General features: G+C 36.9%; 1 protein-coding gene across 1 annotated transcript in view; it reads left to right on the top strand.

The window, feature by feature from the left end:
• Window positions 1-20,511, top strand: part of KDM7A (lysine demethylase 7A) — a 61,093-nt gene extending 40,582 nt beyond the window's left edge. Inside the window, exons 13-21 of the mRNA XM_083848341.1 lie at window positions 764-973; window positions 2,379-2,503; window positions 2,997-3,154; window positions 7,979-8,076; window positions 9,878-10,026; window positions 10,178-10,390; window positions 12,592-12,673; window positions 13,855-14,131; window positions 14,970-20,511. Of these exons, the coding sequence (XP_083704467.1) occupies window positions 764-973; window positions 2,379-2,503; window positions 2,997-3,154; window positions 7,979-8,076; window positions 9,878-10,026; window positions 10,178-10,390; window positions 12,592-12,673; window positions 13,855-14,131; window positions 14,970-15,064 (1,407 nt within the window). The 3' untranslated portion in view covers window positions 15,065-20,511. The remainder of the gene's footprint in view (window positions 1-763; window positions 974-2,378; window positions 2,504-2,996; window positions 3,155-7,978; window positions 8,077-9,877; window positions 10,027-10,177; window positions 10,391-12,591; window positions 12,674-13,854; window positions 14,132-14,969) is intronic.
• Window positions 20,512-27,456: the final 6,945 nt, after the last annotated feature.

Genomic DNA, 27,456 nt, shown 5'->3' with positions numbered 1-27,456 from the left:
GGGCATTCCATGGTAGCTATGCATTAATTTGACCTTATTCACCTCTTTATTCAAAGTAAATATTTATTTGTATTTAATATATTTTCTCATAGAAAAATGAGAAAATTTCATTTCTCATTTTCTAGTTGAAGATCAAGAGTAAAACTGTTGGAAATACAATGCTTTTGGTGTTTGAGATAAAGAAAATGTGTAACAAGGGTTTTTTATGTAATTCTTAAAAAAAAAAATCCACACATTCTAATGGTGAAACTATTTGTAGATCAATATTTCTAAAATGTTACCACTTGTACCACTTATAACTGGTAGTTTCATTTGAAATTCCGTTCGTATTGCATTCTTCTACTGACTTGTTTGTTGTGATCTGGTTGTCAACTATTTTGTTCTCATCCCCCCCCCCCCCCCCCCTTCACTCTTTTATTCTTTAATTTTGATTAATATCGAAAGCTCCTACATTTGCCTATGGAGAGAGGAGTACTGAAATCTGAAGAGAATAGTGATCTATTGGGTACAGTGCATGTATGCCCTACCTTGTATGTTGGTGCTGCACTTCTGTTACGGGAGAGGTTAAAAGCCCCAAATGGGAAAGAGGAACTGTGTAACTAAGGCTTGTGTATAAGTCCATAGCAAATATGTAGTACTTCACGAAAAGGTCTAAAAATTTTATTTGTATAACTTATATTCCATTAGACGAGTGGGAAGCAGCACTTAAATATGTGGATTTGTCCCTATGTGACTGTTCTGAAATATGTGTTTTTAATTAAAGGAGGAAAACAACAAACCAGCTAAAACTCAGGGAATTCTCGGTGTGTGTGCAGCGTCACGGTCTTCACATGAAACAGCTTCTCCTCACCACTCCAGACGAAGAGTGAGGAAACTGCGAGACCATGCTACCAAAACTCCTTCCAACCTGGACATCTTGGAACTCCACACAAGGGAGGTACTGAAAAGGCTGGAGATGTCACCTTGGGAGGAGGCAAGTATTATGTTACGTGAAAGAAAAGCAAAACCAGAACATAAGAAATTTCTAATCTTTGTTGAAAGGGAAAAAATTTAAATATGCATAAAAACACAGGCTATTACTCTTGGCTATATGAGCCATGGGTAGGTCTTCAATTTCTTTCTTTCAGATTTTTCTGATAGAAATTTCTCTCTTCCTTGATACCTTTTGTGGACATTCCTTCAACATTTTGGTTTTGAAAGTGCCCTGAATCTCACCTACTGCAAGTATAGTTTTTCAAATAAGACAGCTGTAGCTGTCAAATCCTACTTTGAATCAGTTCTGTTCAGAAAGGGAGCTTGCAAAGCCTCAGTTCTGTGAAGCTCTAGGCCAGACTTGCTTCCCTGTGTGCTTTTAAGTAGCTGTATGTTATAGTTCAATTACTGTAATTTGTTTAGCCTCATTTTTCCTTCATGCTCCTATTTCCTGCATGACTATGACTCCCTACCAGAAAGCCTAAGGTTGCCTTTGGTCTCCATTGTGGGACAGTGAACTGTGTAGTTGTATTACAACAGCATCACAGAGAGAATGAGTGAAATATATGTAGTCTCTTGAAATATTCTTTTTTTCAGGTTTGATGACGTTATTTTCAAAAAAATGAAGCACAAATGGGAAAAAACGCAAATATGGAAATAAGTAACTTTCTGAGAATAAGAAATGCAGATGAATGTGTTGGCTGTGATAGTGGAGAAATACTAAGTTGTTCTCATACTGAACTTCCTAAGACATGACGAAGAGGCATGCATTTAGGCCCCAAAGAAAAGAAGCTGAGCTTGAAATTTAGCACAAATAGTTGACCTGTGCAGTTCATTGCTACAAGCTGTTTTTAAAATAAAATATTTAGGAGTATTAGCCATTGCCACTTGATATAGAAAAATACTGTTTGTAATCATTTTTAAAAAAACAACACTCTTTTACATACTCTGTGTTTGGCACATAAGTCTATCATTGATTATTTCAGAGCATGTGTCAGACACGAGTTGCTTTGAGCTAAGAGGGTTTTACTTATGGCAGGTTACTTTCCATAATGAACATTTTGCTGTCCTATGAATAAGTTTGGGAACTAATTCCAGGGACCAGATGTCCAATCCAGGAGTTGCTTTATCAGTCTCTGTCCCAGCTTCTCCAAAGAAAACCCAAAAGGAGTATTATAGACATATTGTAGCTATTGCAGGTGGTTCAGGAGGCTGTAGATGATTTAAGGAAGAAGATGCAGTCTGTTGTTTTTTTACATCTGAACATATTTTTCTTGAGCTTTCTTCAGTTGGTTATCAGAAATGTGTAACTGTCCTGGTGCTGAGCTTAAGCTTTTGTGGAGTGCAGGAAAAGCAATTTAATTTATAGAAATAAATAATAAGCAACATTGCTTTTACTTCTTTAGGATACAGCAAACTCGAAACTGAACGGGAGATTTAACAAGCCCTTTCAGCCATCTTCTACAGTACCTGAATGGCGAACAAAAGACAACGATCTTCGCCTTCTGCTGTCAAATGGAAGAATAATTAGGTACAAAGCATTGTTTGTGGATCACTTGTTCCTAGTCATTATGGACCAGAGCATGCTAATTTTTTAGTAAAAGTATTTTTTTTTTTCTGTTTGTGAAGCTCTGAGTTCTCTCTTACAAGTAAGATTCGTGTTAGGAGTATAGAAGGAATGTCTTGTCTATTGTGTCTGCTGTCCCCTAGTGGAGCCACAGTTACGGAGTGAAGAGGAGGAAATGCTTTACACGTTCCTTTGCTATGACATTTCATTCAGTTGCTAGGTTGGGTCACTATATTACAGTGATTCTCATTAAAAATATTATGGTGTCAAACTTTGCATCTTTATGGTAGCGACAGTTGTACAGGGAACAAAATGGAAATATGTGCAGTTCAGAACAAAGAGATGAGCATAAGAGAATGTTACTGTTACTATCTCAAGGGTGACATAAATAATTAAGGAAGAGAAGACAATTGCTTCAGGTTTGTAAGAATAGTATGTTGTTTTTCTTGTGAGACAGAGATGAGAGACGCCCATTTACAGATCGAAGTCTTTACACGGCAGATAGTGAAGACGAAGATGACAGGACAAGGTCGAAAAAGACGGCTGTTAAGAGAGAAGTCCAGACCTCAGGATTTGAAGGAGGAGGGAATACAGATGCCCAGAAACCACTGAACAGTAAGCTTCTCTCTAAGCCTTGTCAGTTCAATGTTTTAATGGTCTTGAGTTTACTGAAATTTTACCTAAGTATAGAGAGGATAAACTAATAGATCAGTGAAGTAGCATTAAGTTACAATAATAGATTCGTCAAATATTATTGGTCTACCGAAGAAGCTAACAACAGCATAGAGTTGAAAGGTAAAACTCATCTTTTTATGTTAGTGCCATCTTGAATACTGTGAATACAGCATCTTTCAGAGTGGATGTTTAATTGGTTTTCTAGATGAGTATTTGAGTATAAGATATTTGTTCATTTAGTTTTGTTTCATAATATGAGAGTGCTGATTTTTTGACCAAAATTGCTACATATCATTCGCTCTAGAGAATAAAAGATAAAATGCAGATAATTTCAAGCCCAAGTCATCTTTCATTTTTTTTGTTCCATTTGGTGATTACATACTTGCTCATATGATTTTGTGTGTTTTGCTAATGAATGGGTTTATTCCATAAAGGCGAAGAAACATAACTTAGCATTAATAAAATCTTACACTTTCAACCTTAGCAGTTATGTGCAAAGTTGGGGGAGAATTTATCATTATCTGTATGTAAAAACACTTCAGTCCCTTTTTCCAATACTTTATATCTAAACCATCCATCACTAGGAGTTGATCTTCCTTGGCCTTTCTGTAGCCTCAAGTCTTCCTGCCAAGTGTTCAACAGTGCTGATCACAAAGTGTATTAGTAAAGTATCAATATAGAATACCTGTTTTCAGTGCTTATTTTTAATAATGCTATCTGTGTACAGGGACAAGTTGGTTCTTGACATAGTTTCTTCATCTTTCTGTTTAATTATAAAAGTCACATCCTTTCACAGTAGAGCTTACCAGGGGTTCAGAGGATATGTATTAGGAAACGGAGGTCAACATTTATAAGATAACAAGACTCCTCTAGAGACTTGCAGTTCCCTTGGCTTCCTGCACATCTGTAACAACATTTATGAGTCCATTGTCAGCCTGGATAAAATATTTAATTATTTTCACTAACAAAGCAATTTCTAATCCCTGTTGACTGTGCTTCCAAAGGTCACAGAGGACAAGATTTAAAAATCTGCACAGAAAAAACGTCCCTTGTGTGCTCATGAACCAAAAAGGCAAATGGCTAATTGAGTGAAGGCTAGGTATAATGTTGTTTTTCCACTTTAAAAATTAAACTAAGTTTTACACTTGCATTGAAGATTAAATCATATACAGAAATTGTAGATTTTCTTCAAAGTCTTTGCTCTTACTTGATACAGCTAGAATTTAGCAGTTTGCATCTAAATCTAAGAAATGTATTTGGGACTAAAAGTGAATGTTCAGATTGTTCTTCCAGAAATTGAGTACTCAGGACTTTCACTAATATTTGTAATTGAATTGTGAGAGTCTTCATATGTCCCTATTAAGGGAACATCACCTATTTCTGGTTATGTTATTATGCCGTAAGTGAAGGTTGCAGAAAGGGAGAAATTTTTCTTCTGCAGAGAATTCCATAATGGAACAACCTGTTTCTATAACAGGCTGCTGCCTTCCATTGTTCTTACTGGGATTTAGGCCAAGAGGCAAAGTCTATAGAGAGATGCCTTTAAACAGGTCAGACTATACAGCTTTGTGTGTCCTGCCAAGATTCTGGTTCTAAATGGTGACCCAGTGTTATCAGAGAGACAAAGGTACAGCATGGCACTTAACAGAGCAAGATACTTCCTGTGGATAGAGGGAAGGTGATTTAAGATTTTTTTTTTCTCAATTTATTTTTTGGGGGGGAATTCACAGTAGGCTAGCCTGATCTTATAGATAATGACTGCTTTCATTCACAGAATTTTTAGAGTATTCTTCACATTCTCTGGTATCATGTGGAGCCATAAATTTACTTGAGGGTAGACTAGTTCTTTATAAGGTAATAACAGTAAATACCAAAGTAATGGAAACAAACAAATAAACAGAAAACAACAAAAATACCCAAGAAAAAACAGTATGTATATTTACACTGATTTTTTTAAAAGCTCAATTACAAAAAAATTACTTCTATTAAAAAAGAGGTTAATTAAAAAAGGGGTCCTGTGTTCTTGGGAATGTCAGTAAGTGTATCTGAAGCCTGCATGTGAAGGGTGAGAAAACAAGAGGCATCTTTTGTGCGGGAATGTAGAAAACAGCAACAAGAAAACAAATTAAAAGGGCTGTTGGTCTTTTTTTTTTTTTTTTTTTAGGGGAGTTTAGAGGAACGCAGTTTGTGTGGCATTTTGAGCAATATAAGGCAGAAAGAAAACTGGGCAGGTATTCTCTGATTGCTTTGCCCACACCTTGCAAAATAAAGAAGGGTCAATGGTTTGGCTTAATGTGGGAATATTGGCACAGCCAAATTGGATCAAACCTGAGACTCATACAGTTTGTTACATATGTTAGTACTCAGTCCCAGATGAACCAGAAATGTCTCAGTAATGTTAGGTGGCTTTAGCAGTTCAGTCTAGATCATATTGCCAGGTAATAAGTAGATGACAAATAATTTGTTTCTCCCTAGCAGGGTATCAGTTAATCTCTATGAGAAGGCAAGATGGCTTCTGAAGTATGAGATTCTGTGTTAGCATTACTTCTATAACTCTAAGTATTTTCTGTATTTAGCTAATTATGTACTTGTCCAGTTCCTATTCTGTCTTGCTACATCATTTGCCTTCTCATAGATTTTTGTGAAGGCTTGCATTTCTTCTCTATAGTTTTGTTGATTTAATGTTAGGCATTTCCAATTCCACGAGACAGTAGTTCCTGAGGAGCCTTCATTAATTGTATTTTTTTTTAAATTGTGGTTCACTATTTACACATTAAGTTTTGGCTAAGATCTGAAGCTCCACCTGTGAGCATATTTTCATGTCCTTAATTGTTCTTGCCCCTTCCTTTGAATCATCTCTAACTTTGGAGCAGTGTTTTTTTTTTTTTCTTTTGAAAAAGGCATGATGCAGTACTCCAATGGAGAATTAAATTGAGCTATGTAATGGTGTCATTCTCTGTATTATCTATTTTGTTGCTTATCCTAGAATCTTGTTTGTCTTTTTATTACCTTAAGCCAAAGACTTAAACTATCATCAGAAATCCCTTGGTGGTGTTGTTTATTTTATTTTTTTTAAAGCTATAGTCATTTAGAATATTTATGGTCATATGTTGAACATTATTTGGCCTAAATTCATTTACAGTTGTGTTGCTCATTTACTGTGTTTGGATATCCCTCACAGCTCTTTCTAGTACTACCTTAAGTTCCAGGTGTTCATTGTATTCACTTTCTGATACTCTGTTTCATTCTTAGCTTTCTTTTGACTCTTAACAATTTCTGCATATGTAGTGTTTAGAAATTAATGCTATCACTTGGAATATGTTTGCCTGTTTATGAGCTTTGCCACAGTCCACAATAGAAACAAAATCCTACTACAAGTAGGGTATCAGGTACATCTTTAATGCTTAAATAACTAATGAATTACAAATTATTGCATTCTCTTTATGTAGCCGCATATTAAACTGTTAAAAGCAAATTACTTTAACTATACTTGTCTTTGTTTCAGAACTAATTTCTGATCTGTGTTAGTACTTAATATATGGTACTTGTTTCAGTTTCCTAGCTGAGACTTTTAAAAAAGCAACATAAAACTTCTCAAGTGCTTCTTTATCCACTAGCTTCTTGACAAACATTTATAAACTCGTTATTTTTTCACTGAGTCATAGCTTTTCTCCAAAGCATATTTGCTAGATAAGCTGCATATTATAGTCTTCCATTAATTTGTACTTAACCAAGACTTCAGCCAGCAGCATGGACACAGGTATACAGTATTGGATGATTCTGAACACCTACAATTTGTGGTTTGGAACATAAGCTGTCTTAAAAAGTGAATACTTGTGATAGCAGTTTAACTACTTCGTATTCAAGTTCCTTCAGCACTTATAGAAATAAACCATGTGGACTACTAGGTGGATGTATTTGATAGATTATTGTGTCATGTGCCACTATTTTTGATGTCTATTTTGACACTTCATTCTCTGATTGTACTTTATCTTACTACTAGCAAAAAGTGTCTAAGGTTGGTATTTCCTTTTCACCCCTACCTTTTCAGTTCTCAATGTGATGAAAACCAATACATGTATATTGTGTGTCATCACAATAATATTTTAAGCTTCTGTGACAGGTCTTCATTTTAACTCCCGATTGACAGTTCTGCAGTGACACAAAACATTCAGAATATTGCTAGTGAACTGTGATGTGAAAGAAAAATTGCAAGTAACGTAACGAAATATATATATACATTTTACCTTTAAGTCATTTAATATCCTCTGACTTCTGTGATGAGTGTTTCTCTGACTGCTCTTATTTTAAAACAAGGAAATTTCATGTTTAAAGAGTCTAAGAATGATACTGAAGATTACTTGTAATCTGTAGAATTGCAACTAGTGAAGCCTACTCCATTCTTCCTGAGACACGCTTCTTACTCCAATCTATATATACAAAAGCAGGAATCAACTGAGGTGCTTTTAGTTGTCAGTGTTGCCATCTGTGAGAGAGAGAAAAGATTTGTGCTCCTGCTGCACGATTTCTCTTCCACTGGCTTCATCCAGTGAGCCAATTCACAAGGCTATTGGTCAACAGTAGACAACTCAGAGTTTGAGGAAACTTGACTTGTGAGCCATATCAGTATGGGGTTGTGCTTTCTTTATAAAGACTGTTAAAAAGATCAAATGTGAATTTCATGTTCTTTACTTCCATCATAATTGTTAAATATTACTTGTAATAAATGTTGGGTTTTATATTTTATTTTTTTTCTCTCTGTAGTGTTCTTTGAAAGTGTGAAATCAGAACTCAGGAATGGATCCTCAGAGTACTCTGATATTTCTGATTCAGAAGAATCTGAGCCTGATTGCACTACACAGGTATAGCTAGAAGAAGTCACAAAAGTTAACAAAGCAATTAAGTATACTTTGCAAACTTCAAATTTATTTGGGCAATAACAAAATATTTAATTCTTGTTCAAGACACTATTTCAAACTCTACCCTTCTGTCTCATTCTTCATTTTTTCTAGTACTGAGGAAAATGGCAAGATGTGCCTTTTGAGCCAAATATTATGATCTTGTTTACCATTAATGTGGGGTTGGCAAAGGATGACCCTGCTCTGGAATGTGCAAAGGCTGAGAAAATTTAGATAATAATTGCTTTGTTCATTTCTTCCATAATAAATGTAACTTTCATCATTAGAATCATAAGTGTCTACCACACTCATTTTAGAGAATAGTTAAATGAAAACAATCCTATAAACCTTCAATTTTTAAATAACCTTAACTGGCTAAAACCTGATGAGGTGATTTAGACTGCTCATAAATGGAGATCTTCCATTTGAATGCCTACACTGTAGTGATTTCTTTACAAGTATACTAAATATTTTTGTTTACAAGCATGTAGCCACCTTTGGATCACTCTCATTGAGTAAAGTGTTCTGTATTAATGCAACTGTTTTCTTATTTTTACTATATCCTGCTTCCTAATTTCTAATAATATTTAGCATAATAATTTTTGTTTGCTTTTTTTTTTGGTAATGATATATCCAAAATGAAGCATCTCAGTAGCTCTTGTAAATCCTTTTTATGTTTTTATATTGTAGAGAAGATCTTAGCAAAACAAGACAACTTTTTCTTTTTTTTAATTAACATTGAACTGTAGTTACAATGTAGTTGCTCATTTATGTCACTTTACAAGTGTCAAGGATTAACAAGATGCTCTTAGGAATGTAGTTATCGTTAAAAAACATCCCTTGGTGATCTGTTGCACTGACTTAGTCATTCCAGTTATGTTTTGATGGCAGGGATAGTGGTAGCAGTCTTGAAGAATTATGATTCCTCCATGTTTTGATCTTCCACTCTGAAGCCTTTTATTGAGTATTATGTATAGTCTTTGGCTTGAAAAAAAGTGTTATTCTCTGTACATGTTGTAAATAATTAGTCTGTGTTACTGTTAAGATTGTATCTGTTGTAGATCTTGCTTCACTTAAAGGTACGTTGAGATGCGTATTGCTGCTCCACCTTTGAGAAGGTTCTGCTCATACAAGATGTAATCTCACCAGGAGTTGAAAAGCCCTTCTATTCATGAAATGAGGCTTTGCCACTGTAAGAGTGGCAACAGCTGCTATATCCCTGTTCAGGGTGTGCTCTGGATTTACCTGAGAGTTTCTGCCACTCATAGAGATGCTGCTGATGGAAGTTACCTTCCATCTGTGAGAGCAGGAACGAGAAACTGTTACCTGGGACAACATGTGTCTCATTATAAGTAATAAGCATCACTCTGGGCAGCTCCTTGGAACCATAGTTCCGTAATTTTTTCCTCTACTTCAAATATAGAAGATAAAGAATAGTCAATACTCTCTTTAAAGAAATTTGTGCAATGCAATGATTTGTGCATGGCATAATATGTGTAGTGTTTTCTGGAAGAAATTAGATTTGGAGATGCTTGATTACTGGGGCATGTAATCCCTCAGTATTGCAATACTTGGATATATAACATCTCAGTTACTCTATTCAAGTTAATTGCATTCTGATTTATGCACACACATATATATAAATGTATATATATATAAAGATGGACCCAGAAGCTTTGGATTTTTTATTTAGCATAAATTAAAGTAGCATCTCTATTTTAGGAGGCATGATGACCTTTCAATGTACTGTTTGCTCTTGTTCCAGCAGAAGGATTCCTCCACAGAGGAGTCAGAAAGCTCAGGTGATGAACAGAAACAGGAAGTAACATCAAATTTCAAAGAGGAATCTAAGGTCACAAGAGACCTTTGTCAAACTACTCAGAAGCCATCCAGAAATGAAACTCCCAATAAAAAGTAAGAATATTTTCTGTGTTCGTTTATAAATTACTGTTAGACCTTTTCGTTCAAATATTTATGGTTTCTCTTTATATGAATGCAAAAATCATTCATTTGGAGAAATATAGGATTCTGTTTTTTACTGCTTAATACTCGTGTATTTTTCTAGGGAATGTCCTACCTCGACAAGTACAGAAGAAGAAGCTATTCAGGGCATGCTTTCTATGGCAGGATTGCACTATACCACATGTTTACCAGGTCATACTCAAAGCACAGACTGCACAGATAAAAGAACCTCTCTTCAGGAACACAGAAGCTATCCCAGAAGTAGGCATAAAGACAGACAGCCATCTCAGAGTCACAAAGCAATGGAATGTGGTAGGTACCTGAATTAATTATGCTGCTGCTCTCTGCTGTTGAACAGACTGCTCAGAAGAAGCATTTAAATATTTAAGATCTGTAGTTAAGCTTTTAAGTAAACCAGACATCTTTTTGAAAGGTGGGCTTTTTTCGGTTTTGCTATAAAACGTTAAGTATACTTCATAAAACAGTGGCAAACTTAGCTTGAGAGGTCATCAAAATGCATCTACTGAATATTGCCATTTAGAAGTTTCATGGCATTTTTACAAGAGTGAGGAAGTTATGGCTAGACAGAAAGTGTAATCTCCTTCAAAAAGGATTGACAGCATCTACATATTTGCAACTTGCATAGCATGTGTATTACTTAGATATCAACAGGAATCTGCTTGATGGCTTTCATGTATTTTGGAAAGCACATTTGGCTTTACTCATGAAATTCTGCTATGAATGCAGTGCATTAAAGGAGAATCTAACCTTGAGGAGAATTCAGAAGTAACTTTTTTGTCAGAGGCATTTTGATGTCTCTGTGCCTGTGGAAAACAGGCATCTGTTAAATGAATTTTGGGAATGACAGACAACAGAACATTAACACTAATTCCCTCAAAGGAATCAAATTCAGGTTTTGGAACAGAGAGGAAAAAGTAATTATGTGTGAAAATTCTTTGCATGAGAAGGAAATGGAAGAGGATTATAGCTTGGCTCATGTGAAACAAATAGAAACCCACCAGCAAATAGGGTGCTAGGTCAAAGTACTAATAATACATTCATTTTTTGTTTAAGTAGAAAACAGAAAAGCCTGATGTGATATCATGGACAATGTTCTGGTACCTTAAGCTGTAGGTCCTTAAAAACCTACCAATCAAGTAAATAAAAACAGAAAATAAATGAACAAACAAAACCCAAACAAACAAAAAACAACCAGCCAAACAACAACAAAAAACAGCAACCACCAAAACACACAGACATACACAGTGTGTTACTGTCTTTATACCTTTATTAAAAATGTAATATCTAGGTTACTATCATTGTGGTAGGTTTACTTAGGCCAGCAGCTAAGCACCCACACAGCTGCTTGTTCCCTCCCCCTGCCCTGTGGGATTGGGGAGAGAGCAGGAAAAACAAAAGTGGGAAAACTCATGGGGAGAAATAAGGACAGTTTAGTAAGTGAAAGAAAGAGAAAAAGAAACAAGTGGTGCAAAGGCAATCACTCACCACCTCCCACAAGCAGACTGATGCCCAGCGAGTCTCTGAGAAACAGATTTGAAGACAGCCTTCGCTCCTGCTCTCTCCTCTACCTCAGTTCTTATTGCCAAGCATGATGTGATATGGCAGAGAATATCCCTTTGACCAGTTCAGGTCAGCTGTCCTGGCTTCGTCCTCTTCTAGTCTCTTGCTTACTCCTAGCCTACTCACTGTAGGAAGGCAAGAGTGCTAAAAAGAGAAAGCTGTGACCCTGTCCAAGCACCGCTCAGCAATAGCCAAGACTTCGGTGTGCCGTCAGTGTAGTTTTAGCCACTAATCTAAAACGTAGCACACTGTAGTTTGTTATGGGGAAAAAAATCCAGCTAACATAGTATATATCACCAGTATGTATCACTGGTGAAGGAGATGAAACTGCATAACTCTTAGTGTAGCGATATTTAGCAAAATCTTTCAGTGTCAGAGTATTAACCTCTAAATTCGAATTGAATTGATGTTTTGGAATACCCTCAATTTTAGAAGCTAACTGTATAGCATATGTTATCAACGTGGACACTTCTAGTATAGGCCTGTTGGCTTAGATCTTGTTCCATATGTTGTGTGTGAGTAGCCCATTAGTGCTTAGAAAGAAAACACTGCCTGTAAAGGAAAGACAGTCTTGGTGTTTGTACGAGCTACCCATGAGACAAAGCCATGGTAGAAAACTGAACAGTATAGTATAGCAAAGAAAGTAGAATGTCCTCAGCATCAGTGCTTTCAAATTTGAATGATTGTGTTTGTCTGACTGTCTTACAGAGGTATATAAATCTTGAATTAGTTCTATTTATATTGTGAAATTGTTTTCTGATTTAGTGTGTAGAACCAAACAGATTTGACAGCTTTTACTTGCTATCTAGGAAAATTTTCCATTATATTTTTCTTTCCTTCTTGCCTTAATTTTAAAGTTATTCAAATGTATAATTGATTTTGTACTCCTAATTACTGATTTCAAAGTTTAAGCTTGTTGAAATTCTCTTTAGGTAGGTCTGTGAAGGAAGAAGAAAGACAATTGGGAACTTCAGCATGGGCTAGACACCTGAATGAAGCCTCGAGGATTACCCCTCAGGTAAAGCAATATTTTGAAGCAATATTAAAGCAATATTAAAACGTTTTGAGCATATTTTTATAGGAAAAAGAGGTCGCAAAGTTGTAGGCACAGAAAGTTAAGTATGATGGGATAGGTCTTCACATACTGCAGAGCTGATAATAGATGTTTGTGGTGCTCATAACTGAAGATTGTATTTCTGTCATGGTCTTTTTTTTTATTTCCTCTCAAACTTTCTTCCATTATGGTGGCTAGTATAAAGATGCTTAGTATAGTATCTTGAAAAAATAAATATATTACAAAATCTGAATTTGCATGCAGTCTAACTGGAGAAGAACTATATTGTTTGCTTGTTATTCTTAGCTAGAGCATCAGAACAAGTGGAACTTGTCAATAGCGTTAACAGTAAATAAATAAATTAATAATAATTTAAAAAATACCTAGGAAATTGATACTACCGAACTGATAAAAACCTAAAAGCCAGCAGGTAGGAATATTTTGCTTGCTGATGTCCAGGTGGAATCCAGCAAGGAATGTATAAGTGAAAGATTGCTTGTCTTACTCTCTAACATTGTTGTTTGTTTTTTTTTTGATAAGTGTCTGTTTCTAAAGCTGTATATGCTGGAAGTATGAAGAACAAATCAAGTTACAAAATAACAGTGCTGTTTAATAACTGTATTTTAACTGCATGCTTTGTAGGTTTTTTTAAGAACATCTAACTACTTAACAATCTTTACAGTTGGTGATCCCCTATTTAGTGTTTGTTGTCCCATCAGCTGGATATTGAAAACAAATAAACAATTTACTTGTTTAAGTAGTCAATGGTTATGGTATGGCTTGCTGTACTGGCCAGTTTAATTGACAGCAATTGCATTTGTTTTGATTACTGCAAACTAAAATCAGAAAGTAGAAAAATTGAGTACCCTGGTATGTGTAATTAATCTATAGCATTGTCCTTAAGTGAATATGAAAAAGCTTGCACAGAGATATTATACTGTACTTATATATCTTATTTTTAAGAGGAATCTGTCCTAGAGGAAATGATGGAATCATAAAGTGGTTGGACACTGGTGACACTGGTGGAGTTGCATCTTCTTTTTCAAAGATATAGTAGTGGGATTAGAAAAGCTGTAGTGAATTTGAATACAGAAGCTATTAACTTCCACTTTTTTCTTTTCTTCCCCCCCTCCTTTCCACATCAGGATACAAATAAAACACAAAAATATATCAAGAAAGAGGGTGCATCTGAGGCTAATCATAAAGTTCAGGAAAACCGAAGTATAGTCCACAACAATGGCCTGAGTTTTCAGCATGGCAAGTATACACGAGACTCCAATCTAATTCAAGGAGAATGCCGGCTGAGTGATGGCAGCCTTAGCCCTGACAGGCCATATGGTGAAACGTCCTTGTCTATACCACTTCACCCAACGAAGAGGCCAGCATCAAATCCACCCCCTATCAGTAACCAGGCGACAAAAGGTAATGTTTATCTCTGCTGTCCTCTTGCTAGGGAAAGGGGGGTGGGAGGTGGTGGGACAACAAGCACCTGACAAAAGAACCCTGTAAACATCAAAAAGAGCTGTTAGATGCAGAAAGTGCAAAACGGACAGGCTTAGACCTTGAGGAAAAATAGAAAATTGGGAATCCTTTGGATTGTTAAATATTGGCTTAGAATGTGCGGAGGAGGGGAAAAAAGAGATCTGACTGACTGCTTGGCTAATAGAACCTGTCATTGTTAGCACTGCATCTCTGCAGGTTTGTCTGTCGTGCATTCATTATATTACAGGGAACAGAACAAAGAGAACCACAGCTATACTCTGAAACACTGGCCTGAATCAGATTTATTTATCTAAGTGAAGGTTTAAAAACTGTGACATTAAAAAGGACAAACAACAAACATGACAAAAAACAAACAAACAAAAAGAAAACTGATGATCATTCTGTTTAGTTTTTAGTTTCTAGTTTATTTTGCATATTTTACTCAAGGGAATCATTTACTTGACTAGAATTCAGGGAGCTTGGCTTAAGTTCTCCCCTACCACACCCACTGCCCTTCCTTAGACTAGAAATATTTGGAAATAGTACAATAGCATTATTTATGATAATGCTAGCAGGAGTATAGGGAAAGGAACTCCTGCTGTTCTTAGAATTCTGATTCCTGTTTGCTTGCTCCAAAACAGACAGATGAAGAACATTTTTTGGAAAGTGATTTAGGTGAAATCTTTGCCTGCTTCAGCTCTAAGTTCTTTTCTTTGTTCTATGATAATAAAAATTTGTTCTGAAATTCCCAATTGAAGTACTTGATTTATTTTTTCAGGCAAACGTCCAAAGAAAGGAATGGCAACTGCTAAACAGCGCCTTGGGAAGATCTTGAAGCTGAACCGGAATGGCCATGCACGCTTCTTTGTTTAATGTAGCTGCTACTTCTACTACTGCTGTCTTTCCTACACAGACCAGTATTGAGGTCGACAGAGCCTGGAGCTGCTGTTTTTCCTCTGCTTGAAGCAGACTTGCATGTACCGTATAAAACACTGCCTGATGAACAACAAAAACAAAAAAAAAAACAAAACCCACAACCCAATGCTGCATTTTCACTGTGCCACACCTGCTCAGCAATAACCATATGGGAATGGGGAAATCTTCGGAGAGACATGGACTGTGAGAATTAGTCTCTCATCAGGGCTTGAATATCATTTGTTGCTGGTAGTTTCTGACCTAATTCATGAGGGGAAGATGATGAAGGTGGTTTATCAATAATTTATTTCTGATAGATTTTGACAACTTTTAAATTCATTTTAAAAAACTATTTATTTGGAAGACTTTTTTGTGGGGTTATTAATTTAGATTTAAGAATGTGAAAGTTTTTTATTGTTTTGATAATGTATGTTTGGTGCAGTGGAGAGCCACATTAATGGTGATTATTATTCTGGACTCCTAAATTTGATATTCAGGTTATAGTCTTAAATAGGGATGAGATGCATTATTAATTATTTTTAAATTAAGGCTTCTGGAATCTTATTTTTTTTCCTGCTCTTTATAAGCTATTGGCTGGGCTTCTGTTGATTTGCAAGGTGCATATTCTCTGCCAGCTTGGTTATTTTTTGACCTCTCCTCTTTTATACAGATTTATTTATTTGATGGACTAGAGGAGACTCTCTTAAAGACAGAAGATTCTTCTTATGTCAGTCCAGTAGCTAACTTGCTTTAAGCCGCACCCCTTTCCTCCAAATTGGAGTGCATACTTTTCCTCCTGATGTGGTGTTTGATTTATCTCTGATGATTATCGTCTGCAAAAAGGTCCCTGAAGTTGCATTTGTACAGGTTATTCAGAAGTTGGTACAGGGGAGGGAAACGATACGTCTTCTTGGAGGAACGGGGAGCTCAGTTAAGTTACATGTTTTTCCACAACGCTTACTCAGTAATAACTCATAAGATACATTGTGGTCTTAAGATTTGGCATATTATTTAATGTAGCATGAAAGAAGCATTAAAATTGTTATTGTACTTCAGACATTTCAGTGAAGATCAGGAAGGCAAGAGAATCTGTGTTGCTTTCAAAGCTGGGCATGACAGCCAATTAAAAGTCTTAACTGGTGCGCATATAAGCGTTAAGTAGCTTACTGGTATCAGAATGATCATTTGTGTCAAGCTTCCTTCAGAGCTGATAGCAAATGCTGATTCTGAATTATTGTAAATAATTTTGGTTTTAAATTTGTATTTTTCTGTAATATAAAATTAAATATTTAACTTTTGAGGGTCGGGGATGAAGGCAGAAAGGGGAATACTTGATTCTGGAAAAGGGCATTTTGCAGGGTCCAGCCAAAATGAAAACATTAATGTGCTAGTGACAACGATTTTTTGTTGTTGTTGTATATTTGTTTGTTTTGTTTTGAGTGATTTCCTAAGAGTAAAATACTCAGGCATAGTTATCCAATTTTTTGAACTGATTTAGATTTCCATAACCAGTTTTTCCTTCCTCCATATTCTATACTGAAATAGTTTTCTCGTGTTGTAATTTAAAAACAGATTATCTTGGACTTTCCAGAATATTTGTGCAGAGTTATTTTCATATAGACTAGATTATGAATGCCTTTAAAAATTTATGGAAATGGTTCTGATGTCAGGTGGTTTTGATTGTTGCAGGGTCAAAACTTCAGCACTATGTTATCCTGTTTCTAAATTGAGAAACATCAAAACATAATGCAACTGCAAATAAATTGGGTAGTTTTCATGGCCTAACTTCCTCTGGAGCTTCAAAATTATAATTTAAGTGTTTTTTTGTTTGTTTGTTTGTTTTGCAGCCCCTCTTTAACTTTGTATTGACTTGACCTTATATGCATGTGTGTGTGTCTGTGTGCGTGAGTATGCATATGAATGATTTTTTTAAACCTTTTTTTGTTTGCTAGCTATGATTTCACAAAAGTAGATATTTCTTCCACCCCCATCCCCTGGAAGAAGAACACCACTGGCTGCATTCAGGCTGTTTTCAGTCTTTTTTTTTTTAATTACTATTTTTTATTAATGCAAGCTATTAACCTTGTTTAGACTGTTGGGAATGGACATAACAAAAGATTGCTACAAATCAGAAGATAAGCTAAGAGGTACTCTCTGGTGCTGAAAGTGACAATAAGTACTTGCTATTCTCAGGTGCTATGTTTTCCAGATGGAAATAGTCAAAAGAGAATATTTTAGCTATCTTCTAACATGTTCTCATCAAGGTAATAAATCAAAGAAATAAACTATGTTGTCAGTGCTAGTTAAAATTATATACCATATAAATATACTCTGTGCTTAAGCTTGAGCAAATAGATTACTGCCCACCAAGCTTTGAAATCTGTTTTAGCTTTAGCATATTGAACCAAACTGCTTCCTTCTTGCTGGCTGTATAATTTTTAAGAACAAAAATTTCCAGTTTAGGACAGCAAGCAGATTCAGAATAGGAGGAATGAGCCATCTCTCCTTGAAGGCAGATTTCAGAGAACACTAATCGGAAATAGAAGTATGCCAGAATAGAATCTGGAGTAAGGAATTTTGAAGTATGGAATAAGTGTGCTTGTATATGTGACAAGTTTATACAAAGTTTCTTTTCTGACCATCCATATTATTTATCTGTATCTTACTATTGGAACACAGACATGGCTGGACCCATATATATTATTTCTTCTTGTTTTTATCCTTTCTTTGTTCTGTTTTCTACTTTTTTTTCCCAAAGTGGCTCTCCACTGTTGTTGCTGTTGTGAGTTTATGTAATAGTCTCTTCGCAGGCTGTCAACAGGCAGAGGTTCATTCCCATTTTCTTCAGATATCCATGCTTCCAGCAGATGTTAACTCTGATGTTCCACCACAGAACAAGCAATTTAAAAGAAATTGCCATTATGAGCAATATTTAAAAAAAAAAAAAAAAAAAGGAAAAAAAAAAGTCTAGTCTCCTGGTAGCTTATGAAGAGGATGTGGTAACCTCACTTGTTTTGTGTACTTGTTTGTAGGGGTATTTTTGTGTTTTAGGTGAAAACACTACTGCACCAATCTTTTTGTAGATGGACTGAACCTTGTGTTGTAGTAGTGGAGGGAAAGAGCCCTATTTTTTTTCTTGCTGTATCACTTGGGATGGGAGAGATGGGGGAGTGGGGAGCACTGACGTGAAAACTCAGAGAATTAAGCCTGGTATGGTAACTCATTTTGAAGGAGGATCTTTTTTGAAAAGTCAGTGAACTTGGATTTTACATAAAAACGTACTTTTATTTTTTTGTTGATAGACCATACAATAGGAAATGAAATATTGTAATGGTTTTCCCATTCTCTTAAGTTCTCACGTTCCTACAACTAGGAAAAACAAAAACAAAAAACAGAAACAAAAAAACAAACAAAACAACCAAAACATGAAAATGGAAAGACCACCTAGAAACTATATCAATGACTCTTCCAGCAACTTTCCCTTTTCTCCCTCTAGACTTGCTAATAAACCCTGGCTACAAGGTAGCCTTTAATGACCTCTGAGGTAGATTACCTATGCAACCTATAATACTCTACATGAATCCATTTTAAAGACAATTTTGAAAGGGTTAGATGTTGAGAGTTACAATTATTGCTTTCTGATCACATGGGGAATTTTGGGGGGGTTTTGAAGTGTTTTTTTTTCCTTGTTTTTTTTTTTTTTTTTGGTGGTTGAAGTGCTTGTGTTACTTCTCATAGCAAAATAAGAGAGCACAGTGTCATGATTGCCTTTTAGAAGCTTCAGCTTTCTCTAGGCTTTGCTATATGGCATCAGCTGCCTTCATCCTCATGGCCATGAAGTTGCAAATGTTGAAACTTTTTTTCAGGGTTTCAGAGTTAGGGCTGGCCTGAAGTCTGCTAACTGCTTTTTTTTGGCGATTGTGGAGACTAAGCAGAGCTGAAGCTAGAATGACCTGGTACTACAAGCCTATAACTACTGCCCTATTTAGGCTCCATATGCCCACCTATCCCTTCACACTCCCACCACCAAGTCTAGCGTCTTTTCAGAGTCTCATTCATGTAATACTTCCAGACCATTAAAAGCTGGGACTGAGTGAGCCTAGAGCGAACTCTCTTTCTCAGAAGAAATATAAATGGAACCCAGGGCCTTACTATTTGTGGTTAAACAAGATTAAAAGCTGCGACATCCATTTTTTTCCAAAAACAACCCACGGTAAAAAAAACACCCTAGTAGCCCTCTTTGTGGGAGCACAAGAGTGATAAGTCATGCAGCGGATGGGAAATACAAGTAGCACTGATAAGGAGATGCGCCTTCTTCATAGGCTGCATTTCTGTTTGGAAAAAAGGACTTTTTTCTACTTTTAATATAAATTAAGCCATAAGAGTTTCATGCTGTGGGAAGGGAATGAAAGGGATCACTTTAAGAGATTATATTGATATGTATTGTCACTTCTGCTGGGAAATGTCTATTGCTGCCAATACTTTGGCAAATCTTTTTTTTTTTTAAAAAAAAAAGGAAAAAAACCATGAAATTTGAGGGGAAAAAAGGGGGGGGGCTAGTTCTTGGCTATATTTACTAGTTTTGTAGTAATGTTTTGCTGGCCTGTTTGTCTTTTCCTCTCCTTTTTCTACTCTGATAGTCTAATTTCTGTCTTTCCTTCTAATGTCTCTGAAAATATTAGCTTGTCTGCTCGGTAGGGGTCGGTGTATGTGTGTCTTCCTTTTTACAGAAACGCACTACTGTGTTAAGTATTTGGCTGGGAAATGGGATGCTGCAGCTTTAAGAGCATTTTTTCAATTCATAACAGTATTTCCCATCCTCTTTTGCCTGCAGGCAGGGAAAGTGTATGTACAGTATTTATTTTGTTTTGATTTTACTTTAAATTTGTAAGTTTCTATAAGTAGTTCACATTGATTATTCTAGGGGAGGACAAGTGGCTTTGTTTAAATTTGTATTTGATATTCATAGTTTCCACTTTCTGTACTTTAAAATACTGAAATTAAAAAATTGTATTGCTTATGTTTTGATTTTAGCACTCTAAAGTGTTTAATTTCTTCAGTCTTCTCATTCACTTCAGTGTAAATACAGAAAACTGTACAGAATGTGCTTTTCTAGGCCCAGTGTCTGTGCTCTTTACTCACGGCGTTTTTAAGAAGACATTTTCTGGAGAAATGTGAGAAGGAATATTCTCATACTGTTCTTTATTTTTCAAAGTGCAAATCTTGTTTCAATCCAAGTATATTATGTGGCAGCCAATTGCAATTTGTGAAGATGTGTATATTCTTTCTGAGTCTTAACATAAAAGGGAGGTGGAAGTGTTCTGTGATCTGTCATATTAGCAAATCAAGAAAAATAGAGGTGTAAACTCTAAGCAGGGTGTCAAAAAAAAAAAAAGATATTTCCATGTTCTTCTTGCTCTTGGTTTTTGTTCAGGTTTGCCTCAAGCTACTGATGACTCATTTCTGAATATCTTTTTTCTTCAAGTGGTGTGCTGTTTCTGCAAGAAGCGATTTCTCTTGCACACATCCACATAGTTTGTCATATTCACGGATGGCTTCCCTGCTCATTTCTCCCTCCACATGTCATCTTCTGTTATACAGCTGTCAGTGCTTCCTGTTTTGACTCCATATGGCATAACAGTGTTTGCATGTGGGTACCCTACCTGGGGTAATTTAAACATTACTGTGTTGCAGTCACTGCATTGCATTTTCTTCCCTTGCAAATGGTGCTTTGTGCTACTGAACAATTTCAGTGTCGTGTATGGACAGATGCTTAGATTCCAGTGATGGTCATTTTATGAGAGCCTTAGATAAATGGTGCAGCAGTGGGCTTGGAAGAATCAGATGGCAAAAAGTGTTTGAGCATCCTCTGCAGCTGTGCAAGTGTACTACTTAGGCTGGCTTTTAGTTTGCAGAGAATTTATGGTTGACTGCAATGACTGGGAGATCTGTTCATGGACCAGGACTCTGTTTCACCACATGCTTTGCAAAGAACAAGAACACTGTCCTCAAACCATGTCCTGCTTGAGTTTAAGGTTTTAAAATAGTTTTGTAAAAAAAAATAGCACAGAACTAAGTCTTGTAAATTTTGAGGACAGAAACTTCTGTGCTGTTTTAATAACAGATTTCATTTGTGTGGAGTAAGAAATCATGGGGAAAAATCATGATTTAAGTACAGAGGATAAAGATTAAATATTTATATGTCCAGAAATTAGTTTCTTCTGTATTTTGACACACCTTTTACATTTTTTGAATTAATGTGTCAAAATTCATTTAAAATTTGGTTAGCCAAAGATTTGCCAAAGATCTGAAAGAGCTGTTTATCAGAGCAACCACGTATTTTTAAGTGATCACTGTGATTGGTCAAGGGCAATGCTGCAACCTGGGCGTTTCCATCAGACACTCATCTGGATTTGTCACACTGGACCCACTGCTCATACTTGTTTTGGTGTTAAAATAAAGTGGTAGACTTGAGAGTGTCTCAGTGGGACACAAAAGTTTCATACCCATATAAAAATCTGTGTAAGCACATTTACTCTTTGTCCTTTTGCTCTTGCCAGCTATACTCCAGAGCTTTTCTGTATATGACCACTGTTTGGTGCGTAATAGGTAGGATAACACACAGGGAAAATATATGAAATATCATAAAAGTGCTGCTTTAAATGCTACTGGATAGCCTTCAGCATCCGGAGTCCTATTTCTATTAAAAGTGAGAGTTTCTGGCTTATTTTTTTTTTGGTTTCCTGTTTGGGGAGGATGGGTCCTTAACCTGGATTGTTCTTCCCTAATGGACAGATGGGCAGAAAGCTACCAAATATGAGAAAAGAATTGCATTTCAAAAGAATTAAAAGTTAGGGAATGGGCAAGATACTTTTCTTGGTATCCGAAGTGAATGACTGAAGTGTGCTTTTTTTTCTTCCTTTTTTTTTTTTCTTTTTTCAAATCAAGTGTTCTACGGAATTTAAGGTAAAGTCATGGTGGTGTTGTCCCTCCTCCCCCCTAAAGTGCCTACAAAGTTGGTTTTGTGTACATTTAGTGCAGGTCAACGCTTTCTCTAGAGGGCTTTCCATCACCTGCTTAAGTTGTAAAGCTATTGTGGCATTGGCCAATTAGATAACACTGCCAGCCAAACCTTTTCTTGTGTATTTTGTCTAGCTATAACCTTGGATTGATGATGGAAGCCTGAGTAGTAGAATGAATGTAGTGAAGTCAATCATGCCAAGTCTTTGTTTCTGTAGGAACTTTTTTTTTTCCTTTGTATAGAAGTGTTTCTCCTGGGAGCCCACGAAATTATGCTTTTACTGCTGGTAAGTAATGTCAGCTGTCTTGAGCCAAAAGTTAATGAAGACTGAAACTGTAAAAACAGAATGTTATTATTCATTCTGAAATGACCAGGAGTTTTAAATACCTTTGTTTCTACAGCAGCCAACGACTAAAATATTCAATTGCAGAAGTCTCTGGTGGTCAAGATGGTGAATAGTTTCATTGCCGGAGCTTGTAGTATTCCACCTAACAGCAGGTTCATAGAACAGTTTGCTTTGTCTAGACTAAGTCTGATTTCTCTGAAGCCAGTTATATTTAGTCTTTAGAATAAGTACTGCAAACTTTTAAATAATTGTGTTTGGCTTAATAGATCTATTTATCTGTGCTGTTTCTGCTGTATTTGCTTTGGTCTTGGAAAAATTATTCCTTGGAGCATATTAAGTCAACTAAAAGAACGGTATACAAAGAGTTTGCTTGTTTGTGGTGCTTTGCTCGAAAGTTTTTCATCATAAGAGATGTTTTATTTGCTTCATTCAATAAATGTGAGTAAAGTTCCCACCCATACGCAGATAATACACATGTGAAGAAACATTTGCCCATGACGCAGACGCTTTGGTGGTAAGTCGTAAAGATGTAAGTCAGCTTTTTGTTCTGGTGGACCTGAAAGCCAACAAAACTCCAGTAACTGCTACCCTGGTCTCCTAGAACACGATCTGTGCTGTGGAAATGTGGTTTAACTGGGTAGCTTTTCCATACTAGTACTAATTTGAAAGGTGTGCTTCATTCTCAAGTTGTTAATTTTTAGTTAGAGAGTTTTTGCTTTTTTACAAAGGACCTTGGAATAGTTAGGTTACAGGTCTGGTCCGGTAAGGATTGTCCCATGCTCGACCTGTGCTTGTAGAAATTGTTTTAAATTCCATCGCGTGACAGTTGCTGACCGGAGGCCTTTCTGTATGGTTAAATCACTTCTCCTTAAGAGGCAACTCACTACTGTGTTCATACAGACCTGTACCAATGAGGAAGAAGGGCATTCACTGAGCACATTTACCATATAAACTGTGCTGTAAGTGATGTGAGAAGGATCTAGGTGGTTTGGGTAAGGTTAACATTGAAGGGAACCTCTCTGCTTCCAGTGTCCATATTCAGCCCAGGTCCACTGGGGGTGGTGGTGGTGGAAATCTGTGAGCTGTGCAGTGGGCTACTGCAAAATGAGTTGGTCAGATTCCAAAGACTGGTGGACAGCTGTGCCTGCCATAAAATTAAGTGCCACAAGTGATGCTAAATTGCCAGAGTCTTAGGAGGGAGACCAAGCATTAAATGGGACACGGCATCTGAATAATCTCTTCCTCGCTGGGCTGTTCCAGCAGCTCAGAGAAGAGGGGTTAGTGAGGTGCTTTGGGGAAAATGCAAAAACATTGTATGTATCTCTTCTCTGGCTAGATAAAAATTTAGGTGTTGGTTCTGTTAAACCATTTTCTTCAATATTAAGTGAATTTCACTTCAAGGAGGAGTTCAATTTGTTAAGAAAGCAGAAAGATTTTGTGTTATACATCCCACAGTTACCCTATGAGAAAGGTTTTTAAGGGGAAGTGATAGGTATTAGACTGACATATTGGGAGAGAGGGAAATAAATGTGATGTTCAGTGCACATAGCTCAGAGTTAAGATGCTTCCTCTCCACACAAACCTTGCTGTGCTTATGTCCTCACCACGCAGGGCCACTGCTATGAACTGGTAGCTTATAAATAGTCTTCAGTAATGTTGCCATTAATAGCTTTCATATTTTAAGCTACATTTTTAATGGCACTTACTATAGTAAACAAGGAGAAAAATGATGTAGCTTGAATAGATTGAATGCATGATGTCTGAAATGCCTGGGAGAAAATGCAGAAATAAGGCAGAATTTCCTGTGGATAATGTATTTAGTAAATTAAAGCAAAGAGGAAACAAACTTTGAAGGGAGGACTCTTCACAAGATTACAAAACTAAGGAAGTCAGAAATCCTTTAAGCAAGCCACAGAATCCATTTTTCTTATTCTTATATTTCTTATTCTACTTGAACTGTGTTCAGTCATGGCAGGTACAATTATAGTGTGTCTGTGTATTTTCTTGTCCCATATTTTCTGTTTCCTCCAGTTTCAAGGGATTTTAAACAATACAGAAGGATATCGGTTGGTTACCGTTACCAAACTCCGATAATATTAACATTTATACCACAGCTATGATAAAAGGATTGTCTTCACAGGTCCTTCTATTATTTATTTCACATTTAATTTGTAGCAAAATAGCACTGTCAATACTCTTAAAATATTTTCTGTCTTCCACTTGGTTGGGACATTCAGGGATTTCTAAAATACAGGTTTTTTTTGCCCTGATGCTAACTCACATTGTATCTTACAGTTCGATTTTTAATCTTACAGCCTGAAGAAAAACCTGGATATCGTTCTGTGCCAGACTGTTGTGATTCACTGCAAAGAGCTCTAAAAACTGGGAACAATACAAAAAGAAATCTCTGATTTGTTGAACATTCTCTGGAGCCTGCGCCTTCATTAATCAGCAGAGGCACTAAAGCACAGGTTGCACTGTAACTTGAGATCTTGAAGATACTCTTGACTACACAGATCAAATTGTATATCGTGGTAGAAATCAGAAGGGAAATCATACCTATAAAATGTGGTAATTTTTGCTTAATTAGCTACAGGAATGCTAGGTTTTTATCGTGGTATACATGAAATAGACAAACACACTTGCAGTAGTTGTTTCACTTGCACAGAGGAGTTGCACTGAACAGGCTTGATACCTAAAATATCTGGTCAGACTGCCAGGTGATAGACATGGCTGCAAGTAATAAGGCAAAAATAGGGTTGACTTAAAGCTAGAAGCACCAAGGTTGTATTTTTCTAGGGAAGAATCTGCTTAGATTTGCACATTTTGCTTCAATTCTACCCTTGATTTTTAACCGGTCTAGCTGCTGAACCTGCTGTGCATGGTGTAGGCTGCTACATCCTAACCTTTGTTTTGCCGATGTGACTGAAGGCCTCTGGGGTGTACTGGGGAGGGCGGCCCGGCAAGGCTCGGGGCACGTGGCCGGTCGGCAGAGGACCATGTGCCCTTCAGGAAGCTGAAGAAGCCCTGCAGATATCACCGAGGCACCTGAGGAAGGCAGAAGGGATTTTTCCCGTTTCAGCGGGTTGGCTGGCTTCTGCGGGGCTGCTCTTTTTGCCTGTTTCCTCTTGTATTCAAGAGGAGCGTGGCCAAGTGGTGAAGTGCAGAGCGTGGAAGCGATGGTACTCCTGGGAGATAGATGGGCACCACTGCTTTCCCTGGTGCTGGGAGGGAGGCAGTAGTGGGGCCAAGAGGAAGGCTGCCATCCTCAGGCACTGCCCGCTGGGACTGCTCCCAGAAGGGTGAGGGCTCCTCTGAGCCTCCCTGGGTCAGGGGCATCCCTGTCCCTTGCGCAGAGGTCACCTTTGGAGAGGTTAAGCACGTTTCTGTCATTAACAGGACAGAAAATAATATAGGACTATCCAAGCAGGTAACGTGGAGTGGTGTGGACTCTTCTATGAATGTAACCCCTAGGGGTCAGCCTGAGTTCGAGCATTTTGAAGTAGTATTTAAATCTGCAACAAATCAGTCTTTCACTTGCACCACTGGTGCATATGAAGCAAACTTCTCCGTTTTACCATTTTCAAAAAATCCCAGAGTGGTCACTTTGCTATATTCCATACCTGCATTGCTACGCTGAGTAAAATGGATTGGAAAATAGCCTTGTCCGATGTTCCCGTCACCTAATAACATAGCAGCTTACTTTGGAAGCCAAGTTATCGCTGCAGCACTGGATTATCAGTGTTTCAGTCACTGCTGTAACAGGACGGAAGGAGGCTGAGCAGACACGTTTCCTTTTCTACAAAAACTTCTCAGCCAAAGGCTCAGGGAGATGAACAACTTCATGTTGCATTTGAACTAATCTGTGTTTCCTGCTTCTCTTGATTATGTGGCATTTTTGAGATAATTACTGAGGATCTCTGGATCTCTTTGCTCAAATTTCTTTATCAGCTGCTGTGAAGTCTGGGCTGTAATAGATCTAGATGCTGGCTGGCTTTGCAAAGGATCTGATCTGGAGGATTTTTAGTCATTTTTGGTCCTTTTCACTGATGCGTTATGTTTAGTCTTGTATTCCATTGAAAAAAAGCTTCAGGCAAGTTAAAAAGCAAAAATCTGAAATCTGAAAAAAATAATAAATTGATAATTTCTGTAGATTTTTAGTTCATGTAGCTGACACCTACAAAATCTTACTGGGTGTTTTAGGGAGCTGTATCGATAGATTTTTTTCCCACTGATTTTGTTGTTGTTGTTGTTGTTGGCTTGGCTTTGCAATGTTTCTGCATTAAAGTACCGTAGTCCTTCTCACTGATACAGTTCTCATATGTAACCTAAGACATCTCTGCTCTTCCATATCTCTATTTTTCAAATTCTTCAAATCTTTGAGGGCATTTGAGAATGCAACTATTGCTGTTTCCTGCAGTGCTTTTTTTCTTGTCTCTTCATAAGGTCTTGATATCTTAAAGCATGTAACATCTTATATCATTAACAAAGCAGTGCAAACCCAAAGATTGCCATCCCTGTGAAAAGCTGATTAAACCTGAACAGCCAAAGGGCTTTCAAATCAACACCATCAAGATAATCATCGATAACGTCAATAGCTGGGAAATTAAAAATAAAAAGGCATAAGAGTAAATTTTAGGAAAGAATCTGTTCTCTCTTGGAGATGATATAGCAAGGGGATTTAAAGAAGATCATTTCTGACATAGGACCTGCACTGCTAACAACACATAATGCATCTTACATGTATGCAAAACAAACAAGTGTGTGTGTGTGCTTTTGTAGGTGTTTGCAACTCATTTAATCCACACTTTTCCCAGAAGCAGGAATTGGTTGCTGAGGCAAATGCTGTCTACCCAAGAATGCAGCCTGACACAGGGCCAGGCTGTGCCTCTGATCTCTGCTGTAATCCACTTCTCTTTCTGCGTGATGGTGCCTGAGCAAACTGGTTTTTGGAAGCCCATGGTCTGCACTTCTTACTCTGAG

Source organism: Anser anser (genome assembly GCF_964211835.1).
Source record: "Anser anser genome assembly, chromosome: 1".
Classification (NCBI taxonomy): domain Eukaryota; kingdom Metazoa; phylum Chordata; class Aves; order Anseriformes; family Anatidae; genus Anser; species Anser anser.
This window is presented reverse-complemented; position numbering and strand designations above follow the sequence as displayed.